Source organism: Leucoraja erinacea, chromosome 7 (genome assembly GCF_028641065.1).
Source record: "Leucoraja erinacea ecotype New England chromosome 7, Leri_hhj_1, whole genome shotgun sequence".
NCBI classification, from domain to species: Eukaryota; Metazoa; Chordata; class Chondrichthyes; order Rajiformes; family Rajidae; genus Leucoraja; species Leucoraja erinaceus.
Window position 1 is genome coordinate 78,601,143 of NC_073383.1, and position 17,179 is coordinate 78,618,321.

Below are 17,179 nucleotides of genomic sequence, written 5' to 3' on the forward strand. Positions count from 1 at the left end.
TGAGAGGTTAAAGAGGTCCGTGAATAACTGCCAGCTGGTCCACGTAGGTCCTGACGAGTTTACCCAGGTATTTTAACCAAGACTTATCCCTCAACTAAATTCATTAAACTAGTTTCTCATGGTGTTTCCAATGAAGCACAGTTACTTTAGTATTGGCTGTACTCACTCTATACTCATGACTGTGTAGCCGGTCATAGTGCGAACTCCATCATCAAGTTCGCTGATGACACCACTGTTGTGGGACGTATCACTGATGGGGATGAGTCAGAATATAGAAGAGAGATCGAGTGACTGTCCATATGGTGCCAGCACAATAACCTGGCCCTCAACACCAGCAAAACCAAGGAACTGATTGTGGACTTTGGAAGGAGTAGGATGGGGACACACAGTCCCGTTTATATAAACGGGTCGATAGTTGAAAGGGTCAAGAGCTTCAAATTCCTGTGCGTGCACATCTCTGAAGATCTTTCCTGGTCCGAGAACAATGATGTAATTATTAAGAAAGCTCATCAGCGCCTCTACTTCCTGAGAAGATTACAGAGAGTCGGTTTGTCAAGGAGGACTCTCTCTAACTTCTACAGGTGCACAGTAGAGAGCACGCTGACCAGTTGCATCGTGGCTTGGTTCGGCAACTTGAGTGCCCTGGAGAGGAAAAGACTACAAAAAGTAGTAAACACTGCCCAGTCCATCATCGGCTCTGACCTCTCTTCCATCAAGGGGATCTATCGCAGTCGCTGCCTCAAAAAGGCTGGCAGTATCATCAAGGACCCACACCATCCTGGCCACACACTCATCTCCCTGCTACCTTCAGGTAGAAGGTACCCTGAAGACTGCAACGACCAGGTCCAGGAATAGCTACTTCCCCACAGCCATCAGGCTATTAAACCTGGCTCGGCCAAACACTGAACATTAATAGCCCATTATCTGTGATTTGCACTTTATCAGTTTATTTATTCATGTGTGTATATACGTATATAATGGTATATGGACACACTGATCTGTTTTGTAGTCAATGCCTACTATGTTCTGTTGTGCTGAAGCAAAGCAAGAATTTCATTGTCCTATTAGGAACACATGACAATAAACTCACTTGAACTTGAATCTTGACGGAAAGGGGCCAGTGTTTGTGTACGGGAAGCTGTGAAATGCAATGCGGTAACCAACATAGAGTTTGACAGAGTGAAAGAGAGATTGTATGATAATTACCACCTTACATTATAGTAGTTTGCTAAGCACAAATATCCTATTCCGTTTCCACCCATAACTAATGCAACTACACTATGTAGGTTGGAAAGCTATTTGGAAAATACTGAGAATCTGACAGGCACACTGTGGAAAAACAAGTGTTGACGAGGTGACCATTTTGTTGATCACGTGCGCTCGGTCCGCCAAGGTCTGTTAGACCTCCTGGTTGCTAACCATTTCATCTCCTCTTCTCATAACAAGCCCATTCTCACACTGACCTTTCTGTCCTCGGCCTCTTCCATTGCCAGAGTGAGTCAATAGACAATAGGTGCAGGAGGAGGCCACTCGGCCCTTCGAGCCAGCACCGCCATTCAATGTGATCATGGGTGATCATCCCCAGTCAGTACCCCGTTCCTGCCTTCTCCTCATATCCCCTGACTCCGTTATTTTTAAGAGACCCATCTAACTCTCTTTTGAAAGTATCCAGAGAACCGGCCTCTGAGGCAGAGAATTCCACAGATTCACACCTCTCTGAGGAAAAAGTGTTTCCTCGTCTCCGTTCTAAATAGCTTACCCCTTATTCTTAAACTGTGGCCCCTGGTTCTGGACTCCCCTAACGTCGGGAACATGTTTCCTGCCTCTAGTGGGTCCAAACCCTTAATAATCTTACATGTTTCAATAAGATTTCCCTCTCATCCTTCTAAACTCCAGAGTATACATGCCCAGCCGCTCCATTCTCTCAGAATATGACAGTCCTGCCATCCCGGAAATTAACCTTGTAAACCTACGCTGCACTCCCTCAATAGCAAGAATGTCCTCCCTCAAATTAGGGGACCAAAACTGTACAATACTCCAGGTGTGGTCTCACTAGGGCCCTGTACAACTGCAGAAGGACCTCTTTGCTCCTATACTCAACTCCTCTTGTTATAAAGGCCCGCCTGCCATTCGCTTTCTTCACTGCCTGCTGTACCTGCATGCATCTGTGAGTCCACAGGCAAACTGGAGGAACAGCATCTCATATTCCACATGGCTAGCTTACAACCCAATGGCATGAGCATTCTGTCCAATTTTTAGTAACATTTTCCCCCACCCATTTCTCCTATCCTATCCTACCCCAGTTCCTCCTCCCTCTGTCAACTGGAGAGTTAGCTATAGCTCTTAGGGTACTGATTATGGATGATCAGCCATGATCATATTGAAAGGCGGTGCTGGCTCGAAGGGCTGAATGGCCTACTCTTCCACCTATTTTCTATGTTTTCACCTATATCCATCCCTCTGGTTTTACATTCATTCCTCTTCTAACCTTACCTGGTACTCCTCTTCTCATACCAACCCCATTCTCATACTGACCTTGCTGTCCTAGGCCTCTTCCATTGCCAGAGTGAGTCAATAGACAATAGGTGCAGGAGGAGGCCATTCGTTTTTGTTTATTTTCCAAATCTAGTCTTTGTCCGTGTTCATAAGTGATAGGAGCAGAATTAGGCCATTTGGCCCATTAATTCTATGCCGCCATTCAATCATGGCTGATCTATCTTTCCCTCTTAACCCCATTCTTCGGCCTTCTCCCCATAATCCCCGACACCCGTCCCAATCGAGAACCTATCTATCTCTGCCGTAAAAATATATCCATAGAGTTGGCCTCTACGGCCGTCTGTGGCAATGAGTTCCAATTGCCCACCCATCTGCTGATCGAACCCTTTCACCTGCGTCCTTCTATCACTTAATCAGTCTGAAGAAGGGTTTTGGCCCAAAACTTTGCCTATCTCCATAGCTCCATAGATGCTGCTGCACCCGCTGAGTTTCTCCAGCATTTCCGTGTACCTCCTTCTATCACTTGCCAGGTTTAGTCCCATCCCCACCTCTCTCTTCCTGCTCTCTCCCCACCTACCACAATCATTCTGAAGGGTCCCGACTTGCAGTATCATCAAGGACCCACACCATCCTGGCCACACACTCATCTCCCTGCTACCTTCAGAATAGAATAGAATAGTTTATTTATTGTCATTGTAACAAGAACCATGTACAACAAAATTTAAAAATGTCAGGTAGAAGGTACAGAAGCCTGAAGACTGCAACGTCCAGGTTCAGGAATAGCTACTTCCCCACAGCCATCAGGCTATTAAACCTGGTTCGGACAAAACTCTGAACATTAATAGCCCATTATCTGTTATTTGCACTTTATCAGTTTATTTATTCATGTGTGAATATAGTTATATAATGGTATATGGACACACTGATCTGTTCTGTAGTCAATATGTACTATGTTCTGTTGTGCTGAAGCAAAGCAAGAATTTCATTGTCCTATCAGGGACACATGACAATAAACTCTCTTGAATCTTGAAACTGTGCTGTTCCATGTTCTCCAGAGATGCCGCCTGAATCGCTGAGTTACAACCGCACTTTGTGTGTTTTACGGCAGAAAATCAAATGCTGACTTCCTTCTTCGGATCTGAAGTAAAGAGAGGCAGAGGTGGGGGAAAGGTCGTCCACTCACCATGGATATCAGGAAGAGGTCAGACGACGAGATCTGCTGCAGGTATTCCGGGTTCCGATGTCGGAGCCGTTCAATGTAGACAAGGGCAAGCATCATTGCACAAGGCGAGATACAGGCCTCCCTGTAGGAAATGAGAGCTCATAAGATTACTCCCTTCAATGACAAGGTATTTTTTAACAAGGTCTTACAGAATGAAAACAGGCCCTTTGGCCCAAACATACCCACGCCGACCAACATATCCCATCAACACTAGTCCCACCTGCCCATAATCCTCTAAACCAATCCTGTATGTGTACCTGCCCAAATGTCTCTTAAACGTTATAATAGTACCTGCCTCAATGACCTCCTCTGGCAACTCTTTCTATACAATCTCCCCATCCCACCTTAAACCCATGTCTTCTGGTTCGCGATTAGCCAACTTTGGGCAAGGCATCTACTTGATCTGTTCCTCTCATGATCTTGTACTCCTCTAGAAGATCACCCCTCATCCTCTTGCATTCCAAGGAATGGAGTCCCAGCCTGTTCAACCTCTCCCTATAGCTCAGGCCCTCGAGTCCGGGCAACATCCTCATACACAACATTGCCAAAACTGTGCTGAAATATTATCACTGGGCAAATCTATTTAACTCAAGAGGGGGATCTTATAGAAACTTACAAAATTCTTAAGGGGTTGGACAGGCTAGATGCAGGAAGATTGTTCCTGATGTTGGGGAAGTCCAGAACACGGGGTCACATTTTGAGGATAAGGGGGACGCCTTTTAGGACCCAGATGAGAAATGATTTTTCACACAGAGAGTGATGAATCTGTGGAATTCTCTGCCACAGAGGGTAGTTGAGGCCACAGTTCATTGGCTATATTTAAGAGGGAGTTAGATGTGGCCCTTGTGGCTAAGGGGATCAGGGGGTATGGAGAGAAGGCAGGTACGGGATACTGAGTTGGATGATCAGCCATGATCATATTGAATGGCGGTGCAGGCTCGAAGGGCCGAAGGGCCTACTCCTGCACCTATTTTCTATGGTTCTATGTTTAAGGTGCAAGTAACTCACATATTTTTTTTGATTGATTAAAAAATACAGTATTGAAACAGGCCCTTTGGCCCGCTCTTAGACCCTGGCCTTTAAACTGGAATTATTTTAGCAGAGCTAGAAGGTCTCATGAGGTTTACCAGCAGCACTTTCTTGGTGGAAGCAAGCAATGCATATATTCAAGAAACAAGCACAATTTAAAAACAAGTTATCCCCTCAGCAGCCTGTGGTCACAGGAGTGGAAGGCAACCTCATCTCCATTCCATAGCCACATCTCTTCACCAGATAAAAGCTGTCCAGGGTCTGACCTCCCCAGAGGAGCGTGGGTGAAGCTCAACAGACTTGGTACTGGAGTTGGGCGTTTCAACGCCAGCGTGTGGAGATGGGGGCTCCCTCCGCCAGAGCCCAGCCTGTGAATGTGGAGCAGAACAACAGACAGCCAACTGTGTCATCTCTGGGTGCCGCTCTACCACCCACCCACTGGAGCTCAGGGCCTGGCAGACATTGACGCCAACAGACAACAACCTGGTTGCTCAACACCCGGCTTAAGACCTGAACAAGTTAGGTCTTTATTCTTTGGAGCGCAGAAGGTTAAGGGGGGGACTTGATAAGAGGTCTTTAAAATGATGAGAGGGATAGACAGAGTTGACGTGGATAAGCTTTTTCCATTGAGAGTAGGGAAGATTCAAACAAGAGGACATGATTTGAGAATTAAGGGACAGAAGTTTAGGGGTAACATGAGGGGTAACTTCTTTACTCAGAGAGTGGTAGCTGTGTGGAATGAGCTTCCCAGTGGAAGTGGTGGAGGCAGGTTCGATTTTATCATTCAAAAATAAATTGGATAGGTATATGGAAGGGAAAGGAATGGAGGGTTGTGTTCTGAAAGCAGGTAGATGGGACTAGGTGAGAGTAAGTGTTCGGCACGGACTAGAAGGGCCGAGATGGCCTGTTTCCGTGCTGTAATTGTTATATGGTTAACTATTCCTTTGGTTTATGTTTCATTCGCAAGAAGAAGGAGAACTGACGCAAAACTGCATTTCGTTGTACTCATACTTGTATTTGTGCGATGACATTAAAGTTGAATTGAATTGAGAAGAAGCAGCCTGAACAAAATACCTTTCCCTGCCATACTAAGTGTCAGGTCATTAACTCGTGTATTGTTTTTGATTGATTTTAAAGAAGTAGCAAGGAAACAGGCCCTTCAGCCCATCGAGTACACGCCAGCCAGCAATCACCCGTTCACACTAGTTCAATGTTATCCCACTTTCTCATCTATTCTCTACACATTCGGGGGCAATTTACAGGAGGTTCAAGGTTCAATTTTATTCGTCACATGCACCAATTAAGGTACAGTGAAATGAATTACCATGCAGCCATACAATTAAGCCAATTAACCTACAAACCTGTACATCTTTAGGATGCTGCAGAAAACCGGAGTACCTGGAGGATACCCACGCAGTCACAGAAAAGGTAGACAAAAGTGCTGGAGAAACTCAGCGGGTGCAGCAGCATCTATGGAGCGAATGAAATAGGCAACGTTTCGGGGCCAAAACCATTCTTCAGAGAAAATTGGTTTACTGTGAGGAAGGGTCTCGACCGGAAACGTCACCCATTCCTTCTCTCCAGAGATGCTGCCTGTCCTGCTGAGTTTACTCCAGCGTTTTGTGTCTACATTTGGTTTAGCTCATTGTCACGTGCACTGAAGCACAGTGAAAAGCTTTTTGTTGCGTGCTATGCAGTCAAGCGGAAAGACTGTACATGATTAGTCAAGTCAAGTCACATTTATTTATATAGCACATTTAAAAAACAATTCTCGTTGGCCAAAGAGCTTTACATTTGTTATAAGAATAGTGTAAACAAACAAACTACATACATATATACATATAGCCCTCGCTCAGTGGACGTCAGGAAAGGCTTGGGAGTACAGGTAAACATAGAAACATAGAAATTAGGTGCAGGAGTAGGCCATTCGGCCCTTCGAGCCTGCACCGCCATTCAATATGATCATGGCTGATCATCCAACTCAGTATCCTGTACCTGCCTTCTCTCCTTACCCCCTGATCCCCTTAGCCACAAGGGCCACATCTAACTCCCTCTTAAATATAGCCAATGAACTGGCCTTGACTACCCTCTGTGGCAGAGAGTTCCAGAGATTCACCACTCTCTGTGTGAAAAAAGTTCTTCTCATCTCGGTTTTAAAGGATTTCCCCCTTATCCTTAAGCTGTGACCCCTTGTCCTGGACTTCCCTAACATCGGGAACAATCTTCCTGCATCTAGCCTGTCCAACCCCTTAAGAATTTTGTAAGTTTCTATAAGATCCCCTCTCAATCTTCTAAATTCTAGAGAGTATAAACCAAGTCTATCCAGTCTTTCTTCATAAGACAGTCCTGACATCCCAGGAATCAGTCTGGTGAACCGTCTCTGCACTCCCTCTATGGCAATAATGTCCTTCCTCAGATTTGGAGACCAAAACTAAGTTTTTAGTCTTGACAAAGTAGTCGATGGAGGGGGCAGTTCTGATGGGTAGGGGGGGATGCTGTTCCACAGTCTAGGAGCTGCAACCGCAAAGGCGCGGTCGAGATTACAATCGAGATGTCCGCGATGCTGCAAACTCCACACAGACAGCACCCGAGCTCAGGGTGGGACCCGGGTCTCGGGCTCTGTGAGGCAGAGGCTCGACCAGCTGTGTGCACCACTGGCACAATTTTGATCAGAAACTCTTCGTACACAGTTCGACTCCCGGACAGATTTGGAATAGAAGTGAAAGTGCTGGGATCATCAAAACGCACTTGAGCTGAAAACAACGGCCCTTCACTGTCTTTGTGGGTCAGTGAGCTGGAGCGAGTCATTCAGTCTCCTCTAGGTTGTGAACGAACTGTCGACGGAAATAAAAGAACTCTGCTGATCAGCATTCAGTGGGGATGCAGTTCTACAGTCTTTAATACCATCATGCCACCCATCCTTAGAAGCAATTCAACCACTTGCAAGTCTGTATATAGGTATTTGATGTGAAGAGGGGACCATCATCCCTGCCCCGAGTACGCCGAATCTTAAATAATTCAAGGTTAGTTCACACAAGTCATCCCCCAGTTGCTTATTCTGTTCCAGCTCACAGAGTTAAAGTGCTTGCAATGGATTTACTTGCTTGTCAGGCTTCACACACTAATCTAGTGAACAGGCAACAAACTGGCTGTGTGGAAAGTACCATTTCAGCAAACAAAAACGAGGACATGCGATGTGAGATTTTAAAGAAACTATATGATGCCGTGGGAAGCGTTTTATCGGGATGCAGAGGGAGAAGAGGAGGGAAGAGACTGCGACCTAAGACTTTTGCCTCCATCACAGTGAGGAGATGCTGGGTGGACTCACTGTGGTGGATGTTAATGTGTGTTTATTGTTGTTTTATTGTATTGTATTATATGTATGACTGCTGCAATTTCGTTCAGACTAAGTCTGAATGACAATAAAAGGCTATCTATCTATCTATCTATGCATCACAGCACGGCTTGGGAACAGCTCCATCCACGCCAGCGAGATATTGCAGAGAATTGTGGACGCAGCTCAGACCATCATGCTAACCGACCTCCCTTCCATTGACTCCACTTACACTTCATGCTGCCTCGGCAAGGCCAGCCGCATAATCAAGGGCCAGTCTCACCCTGGCCACTCCCTCCTCTCCCCTCTCACATCGGGCAAGAGGGACAGAAGTGTGAAAACGCAGAACCTCCAGAATTCAGGGTAGACAGAAAAATGCTGGAGAAACTCAGCGGGTGAGGCAGCATCTATGGAGAGAAGGAATGGGCGACGTTTCGGGTCGAGATCCTTCTTCAGACTGATGTCGGGGGGGCGGGAAAAAGAAAGGAAGAGGCGGAGACAGTAGGCTTTGTGGGAGAGCTGTGTAGGGGGAGGGGAAGGAGGGAGAAAGCAAGGGCAATCTAAAATTAGAGAAGTCAATGCTCATGCCGCTGGGGTGTAAACTACCCAAGAGAAATATGAGGTGCTGCTCCTCCAATTAATTTGCGCTGGACCTCACTCTGGTAATGGAGGAGGCCCAGGACAGAAAGGTCCGATTGGGAATGGGAGGGGGACTGGAAATGCTGAGCAACCGTTTGAGAAGGAACTGCAGGTGCTGGAAAATCGAAGGTAGACAAAAATGCTGGAGAAACTCAGCGGATGAGGCAGCATCTACGGAGCGAAGGAAATAGGCAATGTTTCGGGCCGAAGGGTCTGAAGAAGTGTCTCGGCCCCAAACGTTGCCTATTTCCCTCGCTCCATAGATGCCGCCTCACCCAAATTATCACTAATGCATCCACTATTTCTGGGGCTACTGGATGCATTAGTGATAATTTTCACCACTCTCTGTGCGAAATGGGCAACGTTTCGGGCCGAAACCCTTCTTCAGACCTTTCGGCCCGAAACATTGCCAATTTCCTCCATTCCATAAATGCTGCCTCACCCGCTGAGTTTCTCCAGCATTCTACCTACAGGGAGATCAGGTTTGTTAGTACGAACTGAGCGGAGGTGTGGGCGAAGCGATCGCCGAGCCTGCGCCTCTTCCTCCAGATGCAGGACAGTTTCTTCCCAGCTGTTATCAGGCAACTTAACGATCGTACACAACAAGAAAGCAGCCCTGAGCTACCATCTACCTTATTAGATACCCTCAAAATATATTTGATCGTACTTTACTGAACTTTATCTTGCACTGAACATTACCCCCGTTACTCCCTTGATCATGTATCTCTGTACACTGTAAATGGCTCGAGTCTAACCATGCATTATCTTTCCGCTGACTGCCCAGCAATCAAAAAAAGCTTTACATTGGGCCTCGGTATAAGTGACATTTAACAAAACCAAACGTTGAGGCAGTACAAAAGATAAACTGTGTGGGTAGACAAAAATGCTGGAGAAACTCAGCGGGTGAGGCAGCATCAATGGAGCGAAGGAAACATAGACAATAGGTGCAGGAGTAGGCCATTCGGCCCTTCGAGCCTGCACCGCCATTCAATATGATCATGGCTGATCATCCAACTCAGTATCCTGTACCTGCCTTCTCTCCATACCCCCTGCCACAAAGTCCACATCTAACTCCCTCTTAAATATAGCCAATGAACTGGCCTCAACTACTTTCTGTGGCAGAGAATTCCACAGGTTCACCACTCTCTGTGTGAAATAGGCAACGTTTCGGGCCGAAACCCTTCTTCAGACCCTTCGGCCCGAAACGTTGCCCATTTCCTTCGCTCCATAGATGCTGCCTCACCCGCTGAGTTTCTCCAGCATTTGAGTCGACCTTCGATTTTCCAGCATCTGCAGTTCCTTCTTAAACAAGAGATAAACTGTAACAGTGTGCTGAACGGCTGGTGGATAACGAGTGTAATTGTTCTTAGTAACAGTCTCTTCACAAACAGATCACAATAGCCACCGAATTAATATCCCACGTTACCTTGCCACATGAGCAGCATATTTCTTCCGCAGTTTTCTTATTGGGCTTGGAGCCGATTTCTGAAGTAGTTCGACTGCAATATCTAAAGAGACAGGAGTTTGGAATTACATCGGTTTGGCGTGATCTTAAGGATCTTTTTTTTTTTTTTTTAAATAAGTTTTTAATTAGAGGCATATGCATATCATAGTCCAAACCAAGACAAACTTTGTTTAACGGTTACATATTAAATATCTAGGATTCCAGGGACTCAATGACCAAAGTAGCTGGGGTCCTCCTTTATCAGTTACATATTAACATTGCCTCTAATTATTTATTTATATTTATAGATCGAAAAAAGAAAGGAAATTAGAAAAATAGAATAAACTATCAATAATTCAACTTAGGAGATAGGTCCGTAGGTCAGAGAACGTAGCTATTCATCTAGACCTGGGTTCAGGTGTCAGTTCGGCTTCCGTGCCAGTCCAATATACCCCTTCAAATAATCTATAAATGGCGTGATCTTAAGGCGTGATCAATGCATTTTGTTGTCTCTGTACTGTACACTGACAATGACAATTAAAATTGAATTGAATCTGAATCTGATCTTAAGAGCTCTACACCATTGAGTATAGAAGTTGGGGGGGGGGGGGGGGGGGGGGGGGGGGGGGGGGGGGGGGGGGGGGGGGGGGGGGGGGGGGGGGTGGGGGGGGGGGGGGGGGGGGACGTGTTTAGTTTAAGTTTTAGAGATACAGCCCGGAAAATGGCCCTTCGGTCCAACAAGTCCGCATCGACCAGCGATCCTCTCCCCTGACATCAGTCTGAAGAAGGGTCTCTACCCAAAAAAACGTCGCCAATTCCTTCTCTCCAAAGATGCTGCCTCACCCGCTGAGTTACTCCAGCATTATGTGTCTACCTTCGGTTTACCAGCATCTGCAGTTCTTTCTTAAAAACGTATTTATCTCAAATGTTGGTATCCAGTCTATCTCGGAGGGGGTGGGGGAATTTAATAGGAACCTAAGGTGCAACTTTTTCAAAGAATCACTGGCAGCTCGGGTTGCCTATATTTCACATCCTTTAAGGTCCCAAAGAGGCTGGTAACATGGGTTCTGAACTGTTGCCCTGTGATCCACTTCACCCAGAGGGGAAAAACTGTGGTCAGAAAACTGAAGATACAACCACCTCTCCAAACCATCTGAGGTAGACTCAAAATGCTGCATTTTTCTAAGCAGGTGGGCGACTTTTCAAATCTGGGCCCCTCTTCAGACTTTAGAAACATAGAAACATAGAAATTAGGTGCAGGAGTAGGCCATTCGGCCCTTCGAGCCTGCACCGCCATTCAATATGATCATGGCTGATCATCCAACTCAGTATCCCGCACCTGCCTTCTCTCCATACCCTCTGATCCCCTTAGCCACAAGGGCCACCTCTAACTCCCTCTTAAATATAGCCAATGAACAGTGGCCTCGACTACCCGCTGTGGCAGAGAGTTCCAGAGATTCACCACTCTCTGTGTGAAAAAAGTTCTTCTCATCTCGGTTTTAAAGGATTTCCCTTTATCCTTAAGCTGTGACCCCTTGTCCTGGACTTCCCTAACATCGGGAACAATCTTCCTGCATCTAGCCTGTCCAACCCCTTAAGAATTTTGTAAGTTTCTATAAGATCCCCTCTCAATCTTCTAAATTCTAGAGAGTATAAACCAAGTCTATCCAGTCTTTCTTCATAAGACAGTCCTGACATCCCAGGAATCAGTCTGGTGAAAAGTCTGGTAACACTCCCTCTATGGCAATAATGTCCACTTCACCTCAGGGGAAAAACTGAGACCAAAAACTGAAGAATACAACCACCTCTGGTCTCAAACCAAGACCCTGTAAAACTGCAGTTTTTCTAAGCTCTCTGCTCCTACTACTCAAATCCTTTTGCAATGTCTTCAGACTTTGTAGATGATGGTACAAAGCAACATCTGCCGTTTCATAAGTTCATAAGCTATAGGAACAGAATTAGCCATTCGGCCCATCAAGTAGGGATGGCACGGCGGCGCAGCGGTTGAGTTGCTGCCTTACAGCACCAGTGACCCGGGTTTGATCCTGACTATGGGTGCTGTCTGTGCGGAGCTTGTAACTTCTCCCTGTGACAGCGTGGGTTTTCTCCGGGATCTTCGGTTTCTTCCCACGCTCCAAATACGTACAGGTTTGTAGGTTAATTGGTTTGGTGTGAATGTAAAATTGTCCCTTGTGTGTGTGTGTAGGGTACTGTTCGGTACAGACTAGGTGGGCCGAAGGGCCTGTTCCCGTCCTCAATCTCTAAAACGAAAACTGTCTACTTTGCGTTCAATCATGGCTGATCTATTTATATCACTTGCTATTATACTCCATAAGACTGATATTTATTTGATGCCATTTAAAACATCCCAAGACCCCCATACGGAACTGATTATTTTCGGAACAGCAGAGCTATGCCATGAGCTATCAATATTTCAAAGACTTTTCCTTAATTATGGCCTGATAACGGCAAAAAAGGTTATACTTACATTTTGGAAAAATACATCTGCCCCTACTCTTAAAATGTGGATCACAAGCATGTCTGAGACGTTACATCTTGAAAATCTGAGACGTTACATCTTGAAAATATGAGACTTGACTTCGCAGGAAAACCAGAGCAATTTTCAAAGACGGATTCCATTCATTGATTCATTACAAGGATAGTATGGTGCAGCACAACTTCGGAATTAAACCGATTTACGGGCTGGGTGATGGGTGGGGAGAGAAATGAAGCAGGTATAGCAACACTTTTTTTTTTCCCCCCTGTTTTTGTCTTTTTTATTCTTTACGGTTTGCCTATTTGTAATGTGTAAGGAACGGGCAGGAGCAGGAATACAGGAACTTGACCAGTTCCTTTTGTGCCTGGAGTGAAGAGAACTGTCTCATCCTGAACACAACTAAGACTAAAGAGATGGTGGTTAACTTTGGCAGGTCCAAGCTCCCCCTTCAGCCGGTCAACGCTGCTGGGGCTGACATTGAGGTGGTGCAGGCATATAAATACCTTGGAGTGCACCTTGGAGAACAGACTAAAAAACAATTTTTTACCCCACTGCTATAAAAGCACTAAATGTAGCCGCCAAGGAACGCAGGGGCGAGACATACTAAGGGACTGTGGTACACTGTGAAATCGACAGAAGGATGGAGGGTTGGGTGTTTATGCGTGCTATTTTTGTGATATTTTAGTTGTTTATCTTTTAATATTTTACCTTGTATGTATCGTTAGCTTTTAGAAATGTTTGAATGGTGCACTGACTGGCTGACATTTTTAAATTTCGTTGTACATGGTCTCATGTTAATCTGGAGAGTCAAAAGAGCAACGGAACTAACTATTCTATCCTCTACCTCGATAACAACGGAGCTGGTCAGTTAGACTCCTGACCCCTCTAGCCAAAAAAGGCCAGAGCAGACTCGGACCGCTAGGCTCAGAAGGGGATCAAATCCTTCAATTTTTATAATGATATGTTTTACAACACTGTGGTTGCAAGTGTTATTTTCTACGCTGTTGTCTGCTGGGGCAACAGCATTAGTGCAAAAAACAACAAGAAGCTGGTCAAACTGGTTAAACGAGCTAGCTCAGTGCTGGAGGGGAGAGTAGACTTGGGGACTTCTGGATATCTGAATTTCCCTGAGGGGATCAATAAAGTATTTATTATTATTATTATTTCTCTTACTCACCCACTCTTCGACTACACACGTTTGGTAGTTTCGGGGTTCTATTCTTACATTCTGGAGAGTCATTCTCTGTCTTTCTTGCTCTTTCTCTCTTTTTCTATTTCATCTTTGCTAAAATTGAAATTGAAGCTGTCCAATAAATGTATTATACCACGGTTTATACTTTTGTACACGGCTGCCAATGAAAATAAATAAATAGATAAATAAACAGACAGGCATCCCAAGGCCCTCTAGTAGCGACTGCTGCTCCGACATTTGTCCACGACACTCGCTTCTAGCACTGCTAGAAATATTTTCAAGGATAGAATCAAAACCCGGAGTGATGAGGAGGCTGCATGTACCAACTTACCAGTGACAGGACAGGACAGAGCGTCCATGTTGTAGTCTATGTCTCGGCCATAGTAGAGCCGCTTTTTCACTCTCTCCGTTATCTTGCAGTGGCCTGGAAGGAGCTGCGGAGAGCGGGGGGGGAAAAACTGTCAAGTGTGAACTTATAGGAAAGATATTGTCAAGTCTGAAAGAGTTCAGAGAAGATTTACGAGGATGTTGCCCGGACTAGAGGGTGTGAGCTACAGGGAGAGGTTGAGTAGGCTGGGTCTCTATTCCTTGGAGCACAGGAGGATGAATGGTGATCTTATAGAGGTGTACAAAATCAAGAGGGGAATAGATCGGGCAGATGTACAGAGTCACGTGCCCAGAGTAGGGGAATCGAGGACCAGAGGACATAGGTTCAAGGGGAAAAGATTGAATAGGAATCTGAGGGGTAACCTTTTCACACAAAGGGTGGTGGGTGTATAGAACAAGCTGCCAGATGAGATAGTTGAGGCTGGGACTATCCCAACACTTAAGAAACAGTTAGGCAGGTACATGGATAGGGCAGGTTTGGAGGGATATGGACTAAGCTCAGGCAGGTTGGACAAGTGTTGACCGGTGTGGGAACGTTGGGCCTGTTTCTACACTGTATCACTCTATGACTGTATTTATGAGCATACCTCACTACGATCTATTGAAAGTCATCCCTCGAGCCAAGCGTTATGGCAGCACGGTGGGAGTAGAGTTGATGCCTTACAGCGTCAGAGACCCGGGGTCGATCCTGACTACGAGAGCTGTCGGGATGGAGTTTGCACGTTCTCTCCGTGACATGCGTAGGTTTTCTCCGAGATCTTCGGTTTCATCCCACACTCCAAAGACGTACAGGTTTGTAGGTTAAGAGTCAAGAGTGTTTTATTGTCATGTGTCCCAGATAGAACAATGACATTCTTACTTGCAGCAGCACAACAGAATATGTAAACAATATAATAAATGGGAAAAAATAAGTTAATTTTATAGTTAAGTGTACTATCTTTACGTATTCTGTTGTGCTGCTGCAAGCAAGTGATTGGCTTGGTGCAAATGTAAATTGTCCCTAGTGAGTGTAGGATAGTGTTAGTGTGCGGAGATCTCTGGTCGGAGCGGACTCGGTGGGCTGAAGGGCCCGTTTCCGTGTTGGATCTCTAAATTAAACCTTAAAACCTTGGATAACTAAGTGCAACCTTAAAAGAAATCTTTCAGTTTTACACTAAATGTCCGGACACCGAAGATACCTTTTTCTAAAAGGACACAGAGTTGTTGTCATTTTAAACCAGCATAATTTAAAGCAACTTTAGCAGAAAGAAAGTATGATTTAGGCTCAGATTGAGGGGGAGAAAGATTTAAGAGGAACCCGAGGGGCGCCATTCTTTTTTTTACACATACACAAAGGGTGTGTAAAAGGTATATGGAACCAGCGGTCAGAGGAGGTAGTTGCGGCAGAATGTTTGACCAGGTACATGGATAGGATAGGTTTGGAAGAATATGGGGAGATTGCCAGCAGGTGGGACTAGTGTAGATGGAGCATGTTGGTCGGCATCGGCAAGTTGGGCCGAAGGGTCCGTTTCGACGCTCTGTGACTCCATGATGTTTCAACAAAGAACTAAAACCGAACCACAGCAGAAGATCAAATGTTTTTAGGAGGATGTAGATTGCAAGCTGGCTTTGGTACGGAGAGTGGAGAGCGTGTGTAAAGGGCAGTTATTTACACTGGGAGATTAGTCGTGGCACTCCACGAGGATCAAATTGATTGATTGAAAGATGCAGCGTGGAAATAGGCGTCTCGATCCACCGAGTCCGCGCCAACCATCGATCGCACATTCACACTAGTTGGGCAGCACAGTGGCACAGCTGATACAGTTTCTGCCCGGGTTTGATCCTGGCCTCTGGTGTGGTTTGAGTATAGTTTGCACTTTCTCCCTGTGACTACATGGGTTTTCTCCAGGTGCTTGTTTCCTCCCATACCCCAAAGGCGTTCAGGATTGAGGGGTAACATGAGGGGGGACTTCTTTACTCAGAGAGTGGTAGCTTCGAGCCTGCACTGCCATTCAATATGATCATGGCTGATCATCCAACTCAGTATCCCGTACCTGCCAGGTAGCTGTGTGGAATGAGGTTCCAGTGGAAGTGGTGGAGGCAGGTTCGATTTTATCATTTAAAAATAAATTGGATAGGTATATGGATGGGAAAGGAATGGAGGGTTATGGTCTGAGTGCAGGTAGATGGGACTAGGTGAGAGTAAGTGTTCGGCACGGACTAGTAGGGCCGAGATGGCCTGTTTCCATGCTGTAATTGTTATATGGTTATATGGTTAAAACGTCGCCCATTCTTTCTCTCCATAAATGCTGCTTCACCCGCTGAGTAACTCCAACATTTAGTGTCTACCAACAGATAGGGGGAAGTTGATTAGTGAACTCCTTTCTGTAGAAGGACATTAAGAATTCACTCTTCTCTCTTCAGGGCTCCACAAATGCCATTTAAATCTCAATTTATTTTCTAAGCAGTGAAGTCAGTTTGATGGATCCAAGCCATAATGTGTTACATAAACTGGGATTTTTTTCAGATTACAAGTGGGCAGCAGCATTACTAAACAGTTCTGACCCACATTTTATTTTTCTGCTGAATAGCTGGTTCCATCAAAGACACGGAGAGCTAATCCCGGTGAACATTCTGGTGAACAATGCAGTGTCTGACATTACGAGACAAATTCAGAACAATGAAAGCTGTGATTTCTGTTTACAAAATGTCCAGTTAAGCGTAGCAGGTCCACCACCGGTTTTCCAGCAACTTGTGTTCCAGCAACTCATTTAATCCGGACAAAATTACGAAATCCTTCTAAAAATCATTCAATAGACAATAGGTGCAGGAGTAGGCCATTCGGCCCTTCGAGCCAGCACCGCTATTCAATGTGATCATGGCTGATCATCCCCAATCAGTACACCATTCCCGCCTTCTCCCCATATCCCTATCTAGCTCTCTCTTGAAAGTATCCAGAG

At 45.5% G+C, this 17,179-nt stretch overlaps 1 protein-coding gene across 2 annotated transcripts in view; it reads right to left on the minus strand.

Annotated features, from left to right (window-relative positions):
- The window catches only part of cnppd1 (cyclin Pas1/PHO80 domain containing 1), a 31,814-nt gene extending 15,635 nt beyond the window's left edge, over positions 1–16,179 (minus strand). For both annotated transcript variants that reach the window (XR_008723789.1, XM_055638805.1), the window contains exons 1-3: positions 14,185–16,179; positions 10,147–10,228; positions 3,680–3,800 (exon numbers count right to left, since the gene is read on the minus strand). Coding sequence is in view for 1 of the 2 variants with exons in the window: in XM_055638805.1 (XP_055494780.1) it covers positions 3,680–3,800; positions 10,147–10,228; positions 14,185–14,212 (231 nt within the window). In the remaining variant the exon portion in view is untranslated. The remainder of the gene's footprint in view (positions 1–3,679; positions 3,801–10,146; positions 10,229–14,184) is intronic.
- Between the last annotated feature and the right edge of the window lie 1,000 nt (positions 16,180–17,179).